A 13871-nucleotide genomic window follows, 5' to 3' on the forward strand; every position below is an offset into this window, starting at 1 on the left:
GGCACCGTGTGAGAGTGTGACCGCACTCGACTAAAGCATATCATTGTGTCTGTGACATAAAAAATAAGCTAAAAAATAAAAACAAAAATTCTTAGCCAGGAAAATAATGTTTAGCAATTTCTTTCTCTTTTTTTTTCTTTTAATTTTTTTTTTTCATTTAAAATATATTTGGGACTCTACCTTCAAGATTAAGCCAGATTTTATTTTTTTCCTGCACTCTGGCAAAAGTAAACACTTTCATGAATGCAAATGGGGAGAAAATGTGGCCTCTTTCAGCAATAATAAGTATCTGCCTGTTGCTACCTTAAAATCACAGCAATCACATCTGGTAACTGCCCTTTTCTCATGTTTCCACTAGTTTTCAGACTTCCTCTTGTGGTAGCTTGAGACTGCGCATCTGGATGTTTTAAACATACAAAGGAATTGCTGGAGCAAGCAAAAGGGAAAACGGTGCCGAGACTTAAGATGTGCAGATAAGCAACTGGTGCACCGTGCAGCTGAAGTAACAGAGAGACGGTGGGGAAAAGCTTTTTCCAAAGAGGAGAGCACAAGTTTAGGCAGAATGAAGACTCACATTGGCTGTGGCTTCGTTTTTCAAGTACTGTTCATCCAAGTATATCTTTTTAACAAAACTATAGCTGCACCGTCACCAATCATCAAGTTTCCTGGAGACAGCACTCCCAAAACAGACAAAGAACTAGCAGTGGTAAGTGCTGGTTTCATCTTTGCTTCAGATTTATATTGTTGTTTCATAAGCAGATGTTTCTTTCTTGTTTCAGCTGAGGTTAAGGAATGACTGTAGCATTCTCTCCCTGGAGTCTCTGGAACTGCTAGCTAGCTAGCAAAGGTATCAGCTTTCAAAAGTTACAACTGGAGCCAAGTAATGTTTCCTCTCTTAAAATTTTTAAAGCCAGCAAAGAAAGTGATTTGTTTTGTTTTCTTTTTCCTTAAGTCTGAACATACAAAATATTTTCATTAAATCATCAATGATCAAAAGATTGCAATGGTAAGAGGGGAGAAGGATAAATAAGAGACATCTAATTTTTTTACTTAAATCAAGTAGAAGTGAGGGCTGTTGAGACTCCCTTAATGCATGTAGCACAGCTTTCAGAAGTGTATTTTCCAGAGTGTTTACCGTGTGTTGGATAAACACAGCTTTAAGGGACACTACAATTGAAAGCTGGCTCGAATTTCAGAAGCCATTGTGACTAGTTTTGACTTGGAAAAAAAATCTCATCAGGGGTTTAAAGAAATATTTTTTTTCCCAAATCCTATCTGGAACAGAAAAAGAGTTTGGATTTCTGTGATACTAGCAAACTATAGCTATAACTCTACAGCATTTTATTCTAACCTTATTTTAGCCCTGTGGACCTTCATAAAAATGACATTACGGGGAAGTCCATTTAGAGGGAGATTGAGATGGATTATCCTTATTTTAGCATGTAAATTATAGACATTTCTCTTCTTCAGCAGTAAATCCATTTTAAGGAAGATTGAGATAAATTATTCCTATTTTAGGGCACAGAATTTTAAAGTTGGTCACTTTTGTCTAGGAGTTTGGGTACATCTTGGGAAAGCTTGCCAGGTTAAAGAAGGTCTGGGGGAGGGTAGAGAGAGAATTTCCAGATGGCAGCTGTGTTGGAAAAGTTTAGGAAAAACAGACAAACTGACCCAGAAAGGGCACTCCTCAGTCTTTAACAAAACAAATTCACCCAAGGTTTTGCCTTAGCAGCACAGCAGCCAGGGGATGGGGGGTGGGGGGGGGGGTGGAGGGGGGCAGTGCATTTGGAGAGGAGAGTGGGGTCCCACATGTCTAAGTAATTTAATCACTCTTAGATAAACCCTTTTCTTAGACACAGCCAGGCTTTTATTCAATAACAGCAATCCACATCTCCCCTCATCTGTTTCTTTCCAACAACCTATTTATTATGTGTACTCAGAGGAAAATTACAAGCTGGTTTAACTCTGCAGTTCTTCTTTGTCTTTCTTGGAGTATTCTTGGGTAATGCCAAGTGGCTGCCTTTCCTCACACCCTCCATCAGAACAGCCCCAACACTCAGCATCAGAACACAAATTGCTGTGCTGCAGCTGGACCCTGTTTCATTAATGGGCTGGATCAAAATTCCAGATCACCACAGCTCCCTGCTGACTCTGGGGAAAATGCAGCCTAGGCCAAGATGTGGTTTACATAGACATTACATTTGCTTCAAGATTCTGTTCTAATAGAACAGCTGGTCATGTTTCTTTCTCATCTTCAGTAAAATTCCCATTTCAGAAAATATTCAAATGGGTTAGCTTTTTATTTAGAATCCTAGGAAGTAAAATTCTTTACCATGCCTCAATTTATTTTTGGTTGTATATCTTGCTCCCAAACCTAAACTGGCAAGAGCAGAGGCCTGGTTCTTCACTAAACTTCAGTTCTGATGTACAGTCTTTATGATATCATGGTACCTCATGGAGAGATGCAAGCAGAAGCATAAGAAAATCTATCAAACTACACCAAAGTGAAAATTGGGGTAAGAACAGAGCCTCCAAACTGGCTTGTTTGATTATGTTCGTAATGCATTTCACATAGTTTCCACCAGGTCCCATTAACTATGTGTAGACAGCAGCTAAGTAGAAGCAAAGGTGAAACCACTCTGTGTCCTTTACTTGCCAGTACCACAGTCTCAGCTGGAGAAATACCACATAAGTTACAGAAATCACAAAAACTAGGCCTCCTCTGTGCTTAATCATTGTGGATGGAGAATATTCTGAAGGAAATGGTGTAACATTCTGATTAAATCGCTTTCTGAGTAAGCCCTGAACCATTTCCTATGCAGGGCAGATGAGGTTCGCCTGGACTTTGTGAGGAGGGTGGTGAAATTCAGGCTTGACCAACTACAGTCATCAAACACCCTCTGCTTTATTTTGCTGATGTTGTGGTCTTATTCCCAGTCTCCTGGGTGAACTTCAGCAATTAATTAGACACATAAAACAAGCTTTCCCTTGGGAATACTCTCTGGCACAAGAACTGAAACGATCAGTCATTTTGTCAGGCTTCTTGTAATCCTCAGTTTGAAAAAGTTCTCTCTGATACTTCTGATATATTTTTGGCAGCTTTACCTTATTTCGTTGTTTTCCTACTTGTAGTTAATATTCTGGATACAGTACCTGAAGGATGTTTCTTCCTCTGCTGCAGACCATTTCTACCAGAAAGATCAGTAACTTGCAATCTTCTTGTCTAACAGCACCATGGGCAAGGGCGTCTCTCAGCTTTGTGCTAAGCTCCGATTTGGGTGGCCTGCACAGCAGTTTGGGAACACCTGCCCTGTGACATGGCTGTAGCTCCTCTTTGACAGCTAAGCATCAAATATCATAAAATATCATGAACTCATACTTAAGAAAAAGCGAGGAGACTTGGGTGGGTATCATTTTAGGGAAGAGAAGAAAATAATGGGATTTGTCCCATCTTTTTGGCCTCTTATGACAACTGGTTTTTTAATGAGAGATAATTTTGTGAACTGCCACCATGGTTTTATCAGAAACCTCAGTCTGGCCACAATGAGCTGGAGCATTCAACAGAGTTTTATGTATGCAGATACTGATTGGCTGCAGCGTCCAAGCAACTGAGATGTTACCAAAGACCTTCTTCCTCACGTCTTTGCAATGTTTGACTCAAAAGCAAATACACACAACATTCAAACAGCTCTGTCCAGTCGGAATAAACAATGGGGTTTTTCACTTGTAAATAATATGGTCTCATTTGTGGGGTTGCTTTGATACCTTGACAAGTTTCTCAATAATTCAGATTCTTGCAAGAAAACATTACACAGAATCTAAAACTGTAAGCAAGTTTAAGCAATTCATTAAGTAAAGGTGATAGCTAATAATGGAAACGATTGCTTAATTAGCAATGTTGTGTGATCAAGGATGCTCTGTGTCAGTTAAGGAGATTCTGCTGATGCCTCAATTACTAATAATAGTAATTTTGAAAAGAAAACTTGCAAATTACAGATGGAAAGATAACATCAAATTACAGAATTTTTTTTGTAATGATTAACTATTTCTTTTATAAATGTTTAAGTCTTTGTTCTGTGCTTTTTTTTTTCCAAGCAATACCTGAATAAATACTATGGGTGCCCGAAAGACAATTGCAATTTATTTGTCCTGAAAGATACTCTGAAGAAAATGCAGAAATTTTTTGGGCTGCCTGAAACAGGAGATTTGGACCAGAATACCATTGAGACAATGAAGAAACCCCGCTGTGGTAACCCTGATGTAGCCAATTACAATTTCTTTCCAAGGAAGCCAAAATGGGAAAAGAATCATATAACATACAGGTACTGACTGGTGATGGTGGGTTCTGCTCACAAACAACCACAGTGCTTTCAAGAACCAATCAGACAAGACACTTAGCACTGGAGTAGGTGCTTAGAGGCCTAAATGAGATTCCTTGAATAAGAATCCCCTTCTGTTTGGATATCTATGAGTTGCTTTAACAAATACCTCCACCACTGTAATTTTTCAGAAATACTCATCTCAAGATCAACTCTATGATTCTGATTGCAACTGAAGAGAATTGGGGTTTACTCTTTGCTCTGCAGCAAGTATCCTAAGGGAGCTGTAGCAGGAGTATCTCACCTGCCCATATGCCCCAGGAGGACCACAGTACTTATTGACTGCAAAGGCCAAATTCATCTGCATTCAGCAGTCCTAAAAGTGGAGATTTTCAAATAAGTTTTAAAACCAAACAATCATATTGTTTGATATATAGAGACATGAGTTAAAGCAAGCCTGCTGCAATAAGTTTGGCACATTTTAATTTCTTCATCTTCAGCTAGAGAGTGAGGGACCAATACATCTTTAGTTGCAGTCAGTAGTAAAAAAGTCATCACCTTAAGGTAGTCCAAGAAGAAACTTTTAGCACCAGTGAGAACAAACAGTGGATTTGTCTTAGTCTGCTGCTCCCTCATAAGTTTTGACCCAAAGCATCCCTCAGGCTGTGACTAACCTAATAAACACAGAAAAAACCCTGTGGTAGCCCTCGCAGCTCCCACTTGCTTATGTGCTTCCTCTGCTTCTTCCTCATTCTCCTTAGGCACAAAGTAGTTTCCCTCACTGTGCACAGCCCCAGCAGAAATGAACTGGAAACTGGTCTTTGTATAGACCAGCGGGCTATGAAATAAGGCACAAGGAAGTTCAGTTAAAACATATGAAGAAAAAAGCAACACACTTAAGAGTTTGCCCCTGTCTCACGTCAGGCCTGTGTCTCTCTCTTATGTGCTTTTCCCTTCTACTTCCCCATGCACCCCATTGCCAGTGGAACCCACACACTGGTAAGGGATCAGCCTTCAACAGGGATGAAACAACACACAGTTAGCACAAAGAGGAGGGAGAAGGGCTGCTTTCCTGAGCAAAACCACCCACACTTGAAACTTTCAGAATGTTATTAAACTCCTTTTCTAGTCTCAGTACTGATGCAAAACCCAGAATGTTTTGTGCAAGGTTTGCTGCAAAGCAGGCTTTACAGCCTCTGGATATATAATTTTCTTCTTGCTGCTGTATTAATTCCAAAATAAAATAAATAATAAGACCCACATCTAAACACCTCTCTAATCCAAAGAAAGGTGCTTAGATCTCATGTGCAGCAGAGTTACCTCTTAACTGGTTCACCTCTAAATCTACTCAGCTCGTAAACAACTAACACAGGGAGTAGGATTGTGTGTTAATTAACTCTTAATTTTACCTCTAAGGATTATAGGCTATACCCCAGATTTGGATCCTGAGACAGTAGATGATGCCTTTGCTCGAGCCTTTCAAGTCTGGAGTGATGTCACACCGCTGAGATTTAACCGAATACACGATGGAGAAGCAGACATTATGATTAATTTCGGCCGATGGGGTATATTTTTCTATTTTTACATATGTTTTTGGGTTTATTCCTTTCATTAATCCTCAGTATTGGAATGATCTACCCTCAAAGGGTAGCACCCTTGAGCCCTTCTGGCAAAACTTGTCCTTGTTTGCACTTGACTTATACAAACTAAGACCTAATTTCACTAAGATTTTTTTTTTCTTTCTTATACGTGAGAGAGAAGTATTTATACGATATCCGTATACTATATTTAACTTTCCCAAGGAGAATTGCTAAGGCAACACTTTAAATTTACAAATCAGAAATGCAACTGAGAAATATTGGTACAGATGATCTGATGATGTGAGCTGGCTTCCTGCCACGGAAGAGAATGGAATGCCATCATACCATTTATTTATAGCTCTGTATGCTGTTTTCCATTGATAGTGGTGAAGGCTATTGAGGCTTAAAAATGGATTTGTGGGTTTCAATTTTGACTCTATAGCTAATTTCCATTCTTTAGGATAGCAGAATGAAGGCTTTCAATGTGTTCTTTGGTCTTGAGGAATTTAAAAACATGGATCATAAGCTGAATTATGGTTTGAGTCCAGCTGATTATAGGTGACTTGATTCATTTTCGTTGTACATGCCTTCTCAATTAATTTTGGTTTCCTCTGAAAGACCGTTTATAGCTTTTCCAAGTAAACACAGAATTTTAATTTCTTCTGGACAGTCACAGAATTTTTAATACTAATGAAGATACTTGTACAGCCAATCACTTGGGAGGTAGACTTTAGAAGTGAAGTGAACAGTTCAAAGAATAACTGAGCTCTTTGTACAAGCTTTCATTTCAAGCTGGTTTTCTTTGCTTTAGCTGCTGATGAGTTGACCTCAAAAGCTTCAGAGATTCTGTACACTCAGAACTTCAGATCCTCATCCAGGCCAGCTCAGTTAAAAAAAAAAAAAAAAAAAAAAAAAAAAAAAAAAAAAAAAAAAAAAAAAAAAAAAAAAAAAAAAAAAAAAAAAAAAAAAAAAAAAAAAAAAAAAAAAAAAAAAAAAAAAAAAAAAAAAAAAAAAAAAAAAAAAGTCTTATAAAGGCATAAGTGTTTCTACTGTTTTTAGAACTGGTTACTGGTTATAGTCAGCTCAGATACTCTGGGCAAAGAGCTCCTTCCACATTCAGTCATTCCTATCACATTACTGCATGTCACGTCCACAGGAGCTGAGACATCCACAAGTTTGATTTTTAACCTTTCTCTTAAGCAAAGAATCTACTTTGAAATAAATGGGAGTAAAGCATCTCACTGTGTTAAAATCTTCTCCTTGACAACTGACACTAGACTCCTGAAATGAATGAACTGAACTAGCACTAAGAGAGTGACACCAGCCTGAAATCAGTGTAACAGAGAAGAGAATCAGGCCTGTGTAGTTAGGGCTTCTGCTAAATGGCAAGACAGCAGACCAAAAGGCCAGAAATGATGCAACTAGAGTTGCTGGCAGCCAGCTTTGATGCACAGGTCAGTGTGGTGGGAAGGCTATGAATACCAGGGCTATGCCCGTGCCAGCCTGCCTTACCCACATGGGGTGTACTTCCAAGAAAAGCCTACAGTGTAATAACAGGAGAGCTGCTTAACCTGCTGCTGCCCTGCGAGCTGCCTGAGCCTCAGGCTGGCTGATGTGGAGGAGGAATAGGCTCCTTCTGCACTCAGAGCAGCAAGTAAGATCAAGTTTTCCAGCGGGCTCACTGCTGACACAGTCAGCTTTGCTTCCCTGCTTGAAGGAGTGAGTATCCTGCACAAAGAGAAGAGTAGCCTGCAAAATAATATCTGCCTTTACTTTCCAATCTCTGTGTTGGAGACTGATACATTTACCTGAAAATGTCTCTCATCTAAAATAATTATTTTACAGCTCCCTATCAGTCTCCAGTGAGAAATCATACATCTAATGTACAACATTTCACTGTTCTTCACAGTCTTTGATTCCTTTACACAATACTTATGAGATTTAAAATAACATGCTGTGACAACTGCAGTACTGACACTTAACGTTCTTTGTAAGAACTGGCTGCTTCTCTTCTGGTTTAGTCTTGCCAGCACAACCCAAACCAATAAACTCCCTCACTAGAGTATTCTGCTGCTGTCTAGAATGGGGAAGTGCACATGATAATCATCATTCACACAGAGAGTTTGACAGAGCTGAGGTCATTAACAACTGCTTTATTTTGCCTGCTTCCTCCTGCAGAACATGGTGATGGCTATCCCTTTGATGGTAAAGATGGTCTCCTGGCTCATGCCTTTGCACCAGGGCCAGGAATCGGAGGAGACTCCCATTTTGATGATGATGAACTGTGGACTCTTGGAGAGGGACAAGGTACCAGACATTTTAATGTTTCAGAACATATGGCCTGCTGGCTGCTGTATTTTAATGCTGTTTCAGGGCACTGCACTAAATATTTTCATTGACTGTCAGTAAATATTAGGAGATGAAAATTCATTTATATGATTTAAATTGTTCTCTATGACAATTCTATGTAATTCCTTAATAAACATCATGTAGGATTTCCCTTTCTGTTCTTCTACTGCTGCCTCATGAAAAAGTGAATTAACAACTGGCCTGATGCTGCATAACCTTCACAAACTGTGGTAAAAGTACAAAGCCATGACTATATTTTTGAATGTTTCAGTTCTCAGGCATTCAGACTACACCACCTTTTACTTCATTTGTAAGAGGCAGACTGGTCAATGTTTTTATGCTGAAAAACCCTTTTAATAGTATTTAAGCTGTGGTTCCAGTTGTTGAAATTAGAACCATCCACCTGAGCAAGTTTTTACATACTTATGGTATCTTAGAAACAACTGGAATATAAATCACCAATAATGATGACTGAAACAAAATTGACATCAAACAGTGGATTAAGAACACCTCCAAGAAACTTAACCTGGCAGTTCACACACTTTTGAGAAGAAGTCCAGATTATATCACCTGATCTAGACAAACAAGACTAAGCAGCAGTAGTTTGAATCTTTTTTTTCTGGCTGAACCTTCCCCCAACCATATAGTACTAATTATAATTCTTGTAGTGTAAAATAATTTGGAACATTTAGAATAAGAATGGAAACTCATGTTTGTCTTCCATTTCAAATTCTAGTTTTCTCATCTGTTCTCCCATGAAAAAAATAATTGAACTTTAATAACAAAACTGTCATCTTCCTTCTCTTGGGTTTTCTTTTACCTTTAGCAGAACCACTGACAAGTAACTGTACTACCTGGACTGGATCCCTGCCTCAGAGACAAAAGGAAACTGTTTTCAATATAAGTGAAAATACAACACAAGCAATCAGTTAGTGTCATTAAAAGAAATGCTATGGATAAATGAATTATCTATGCATTAATATATATATTACAGCACCAACACTGTAGCCATAAGACCACATGTGATAAACTGTAATAAACCCCAGGGTCTGGGTGTGTTTCCACCCTGTCCCCCTGTGCCACAGCAGATCTCATTCAAGTCACGCTGGAAATACCCAAGTGGTTTATGAGGCACAAGGCACTTTCAGCTCATGTTCAGCTGCTGCCTGGAACCTTTGAAACTATACTGAACATTTCAGACCATATTACCAATGAAACTAAATTACTAAATGTATTAACAGCATGTTTATAACTTTCCCTTGCCATGGTAACAACATATATATTTTTCTGGGCTGATTCTAGCACTTCACCATGAGTAATATCCGTGTAATTCTTTTAAAATTGCCAGTTATTATTTCAGCTATGATCATCATGCCAATAGAGAGACCAGCAGCATACTGAATTTCAAAGTGGAAATTCAGACTGCATTTCTATATCACTATCTTCCAGGAAAAGAAGATGTCCAGAAACTGTATTTTTTGTGTTGGTTGGTGGCTAATTTCACCACTGCATTTGTTCTCTTTATAGTGGTTAGAGTGAAGTATGGAAATGCAGATGGTGAATACTGCAAATTTCCCTTCTGGTTCAATGGCAAGGAATACAACAGCTGCACTGATGCAGGACGCAGTGATGGATTCCTCTGGTGTTCCACAACCAAAGACTTTGACGCAGATGGCAAATATGGCTTTTGTCCCCATGAGTGTAAGTAAATCAATGTTTCTACTGTTCTTTTCCTGGTAGACTTTCCCCTTCTTATTTGTTCATCCACTTCTCCTTGTACTTTTCCCACTTCCTTTCTGGCAGATTTACATTTACGGCTCATGGTTATCTCTAAGCAGACAAAACTCATCACACTTTCCCTTGGTGTAGAAGAGTTTGTAACTGATGAAGAACCAAGCCAAGGTCTTTCTCTAAACACACAAACATATTGAAGGTGTGCCTGAAGCAATGCCAACCCCATATATACAAAGACACTCCAGGCTGAGTTTTACAGTCAAGGAAAGACCTTTTTGGATTGAGCCAAATTTGGAAATGGAGCACGCTAAATTACAGAAATGTCTCCCTAAATTGCAGGCCATTCCACAAACAATTGAAACTGCATCTACTGCAAGAGGAGTAGCTGAAAGAAATGAGTCATTAAGGATGAAACCCATTAAGTCAAACCTCCATGACTTTGCTTACCAATTTTACCAACTGATGGCCCAGGTTACATAAGAGCCCTTGTAGAGCAACTAGACTCTGTTATTGTCACAAATCACCCTTTAAATGATCTCACACTGCTTTTCAAAATGAAAATTACTGACTTTCAGGCTAACATCTATGCCAGTACAAATTTATTTACATGTTGGTACCTTGCAAATTACTAGCCAGAAGAGCACTCACATTTTTAGATTTAAGGGTTTTATTTTTAATGCAGTTCTTAGGACTCCTCCTCATGAAGCAGGGCCAACAGCCCACTTTAGATATGGGAATTAATGTCTTTCAGAAACCATAACACTGTATCAGTATCCATACAAAACTGTTAAGAGAGTCTAGGAAAGCTACAACTGTACTTAATTTCTAACTTTTTGGAATGTGAACAGAATCCTCTGTTTCACAAGCAAACGATTTCATATTTGGAAACACTCATTTTTTCAGACTTTTGCTGATCCTACTTGAAACAATAGTACCAAACTTTCCTATAATGTTATGGCTACAAGCAATTTGTACAAGGAAAGAGAACGGAGATTGCTGGAAGAAAATTAGTGATGTTTAAGATGCAAAGCCAATAAAACATCTTCAGGGGTTTGTGAGCCCAAGAATGCACAAGCACAGCCCAACATGTCTCAGCAAGCCTCACAAATAATATAACACCTGTACATGTGTTAGTGTGTATCTGCTAAGAACGTCCAAAAGTGAGAGGTACGTGTAGGTAGAAGTAGTTCAGGTGCCTTGTCTCCCAAACTCCTCCTGTATCCTATTGCAGCCAAACACTAAATGGATTCCTGCTTGACAGATTTTGGGGCTTTTCCAAGCTCATTTGCAAGACCATATAGTTTCCAGTATAAGATTACAGATTTTCTGCATCAAGATGCTAGTGGTTTCCTAAGATAATCTGTTGTAGAACATGTCAGTCTTCTAGCCCTGATGTGGTAAAAAAATTATTCTTCAGTTTCCAAACTCCTAATTGTCTGTTATAGATCACATCTAGAGCTGGGATCTACCATGATGACAGCTATTTATACAACTTCAGAGGATGAATAAGCAGGAGTGTGAACTTTAACAGACTTCAGTTAATGAAAATAGAAAGTTACCATTTAGTTGCATGACTTTCAGAAGTAGCTTCTTTAGCCTAAGATTTACTTCAGCAGACTATATGTATGCGTATGCACATACCTTCACAATCTTTTTGTCCTGAGGGTTTGCTATCTCCATTTCCCACTTTCCCCAAATCTTATCTCCCTCAGATTAATCCTTTCAGCCATAAAAGAGAAAAATTTGGCTTATTTCTTTAAAATACTCCAATTACTCAGATACAGTCAGAGCAAAGCCCAGATTACTGGTAACTGGACAAATGGAGATCCACGCACCCTAAATGATACATTTGTAAAATCCTAAAGTCATACAAGGCTGAACACATAAGCAGTGAAGCACTGCCAGGGAGAGTTGGTTCTGAAAGTGAAGCTCCTGGATATGCTTGTGTCAAGGTTTCTGAAACAGAACAGAAGGAACAGCCTTTTGTTTCTGATGTAATTGTTTTGCAAGATCCATGAACAGTTATTCACAGATGGTTCTTATTAGATCCAGAGTGGCATTGTTCACTCATTACTCCAAGTTACCATTTGCTAAACCACAGCTAATAAATTCAGATAGAGGAGGATTTACATCAGAGTCTGTTGTTGGGGGCAGCATTCCTAATTGTTGGTCTTTGTTCCTGTCATGTTTAACTCACTGAAGTTAGTTTCAGTTCTTCTCATTATAGAGCCATGGTGCATGGAAACATTTTTAAAGCTATGGCACTGCACCAGCCTTTTCTAAAGTTGATCCCAGATCAGTACCCTAATTTTGTAAATTGATTCAAATATCATTTGTCAAAGCAGAAGAAAGTAGAGCAGAAAGTTACCACACAAATCCTTTGCAGAGGTGCTGAACCTCCCCTTTGCCACATGGCATCAAGGGATCTTGCATCTCTCTCTTTACTCAACTCTGCTGACACCAAAAGCAGTTTAGGCTCCCAGCTTGGGTTCTCCAATATATAACACTGCTGAAATCTGTTCTCTGCCTGTACCCCCCTCCCATCAGTCAGAGTTCTCACAAGCTCCTGCTCTCCCAGGCAGAATCCTCATGAAGCTGCACTGCCTCCACCCTGGACCTGTGCCACAGGGGTTTTAGCAGCCTTCCAGACTGAGGTTTCCTGACATCACAACTGGTGGATTTTTCTAGGAAGAACTAACAGTGAAGCTCACAGATTAGTAACGCCCAGTCTGAATCTGCTCTCACACCAATGTATCCTCAAGTTCTAAATTGCTGAGCTTGCTATGAGGCAAAACAAGAGCCAGGCCCTTAAAGATCCCCTTACACATAAGTTGGGCTTTTGTTTTGAGGAAACTGTCTCTGTCTTTAACTTCCATTTACATTATAGCAATTTTATAATTAAGGCAGGAGGGCAGGGGGATTGAAAACTTAATAAACCATTGTTGTTACTGTCCCATGATGTTGCCTCAAGCAAAATGAAAAGCTGCATATTGACTGTGACTCAGAAAGGCTGCATGCAAAGCCGTAAGACACTGGCTTTCCATATGGTTTTTGCAACTTAGCCACATGTAAACCGACATAAAAAAAGGCTATTAAAATGCAGAGTTTGCCAGACCTAGAGCTGGAAGCAGCTCATGTGGTAAATGAGTCATCCAAACAACTCAGTTTAATTTTTCCCTCCAATTCTATAATTTCTTTATTAAAACAAAATAAAGTCTTTCTCCAATCACAATAACCACAGTCCTAGTTAATGCACCTTTCTGAACTTAGCACAGCATCTGAGACAAAAACAAGCATTTGCTGCTTGCTCTTTTGGGGAGGCACAGGGTGTGTTGCAGTTCCCTTTGCCTGGAGACAGGACCTCTATGTGGCTGTTTCTACGCCCAGGATGCAGAAGGACAGAAGCACTCTCTCAGGCAGATCAGAAATTCAGTGAGCTCATACTTGTGAGCCAGGACTGCAAAACTCCAAGCCCTCTCATTAGTGGGACTGGAACTTCCTTCAGTAACTTACTGTTTTGTGTCCCTGATGCTGTGGCTAATTATGAGTTTAAGTGGAAAAGGCAAAATGAGCCATCTGTGTCACAATATCCCATTGTTAGAACCCTTCACAGTCACCCTTAGGGCAGAAAAGGTCTGGATTTTTTAGTTACTGCTACTCCAAGAAGTGAAGCACACCCATAAGTAATGTCACTTCCCACTGACATATCTGACTAAGCAAAGGTAAACTCCCTCAAATCCTACACAAAGACACTGAGGCTGTAATGGCTGGTCATCAAAAATGACAAAGTTAAAATAACCTGTAAGCCTTCCCACATCCATATTTGTAGCTTTGAACTGGGTGAGAGAGAGGGATAAAAGCGCCCTTGGGCACCTCAAAAAAGGCCACA

General features: G+C 39.3%; 1 protein-coding gene across 1 annotated transcript in view; it reads left to right on the top strand.

Moving 5' to 3' along the window:
• The first annotated feature begins 372 nt into the window (after positions 1-372).
• The window catches only part of MMP2 (matrix metallopeptidase 2), a 31437-nt gene continuing 17938 nt past the window's right edge, over positions 373-13871 (top strand). The window contains exons 1-5 of the mRNA XM_027889861.1: positions 373-706; positions 4096-4322; positions 5736-5884; positions 8078-8206; positions 9776-9949. Of these exons, the coding sequence (XP_027745662.1) occupies positions 563-706; positions 4096-4322; positions 5736-5884; positions 8078-8206; positions 9776-9949 (823 nt within the window). The 5' untranslated portion in view covers positions 373-562. The remainder of the gene's footprint in view (positions 707-4095; positions 4323-5735; positions 5885-8077; positions 8207-9775; positions 9950-13871) is intronic.

This window comes from Empidonax traillii, unplaced genomic scaffold (assembly GCF_003031625.1).
Source record: "Empidonax traillii isolate 1590-97213 ecotype Southwest subspecies unplaced genomic scaffold, ASM303162v1 scaffold273:size739602, whole genome shotgun sequence".
In the NCBI taxonomy this organism is placed as follows: Eukaryota; Metazoa; Chordata; class Aves; order Passeriformes; family Tyrannidae; genus Empidonax; species Empidonax traillii.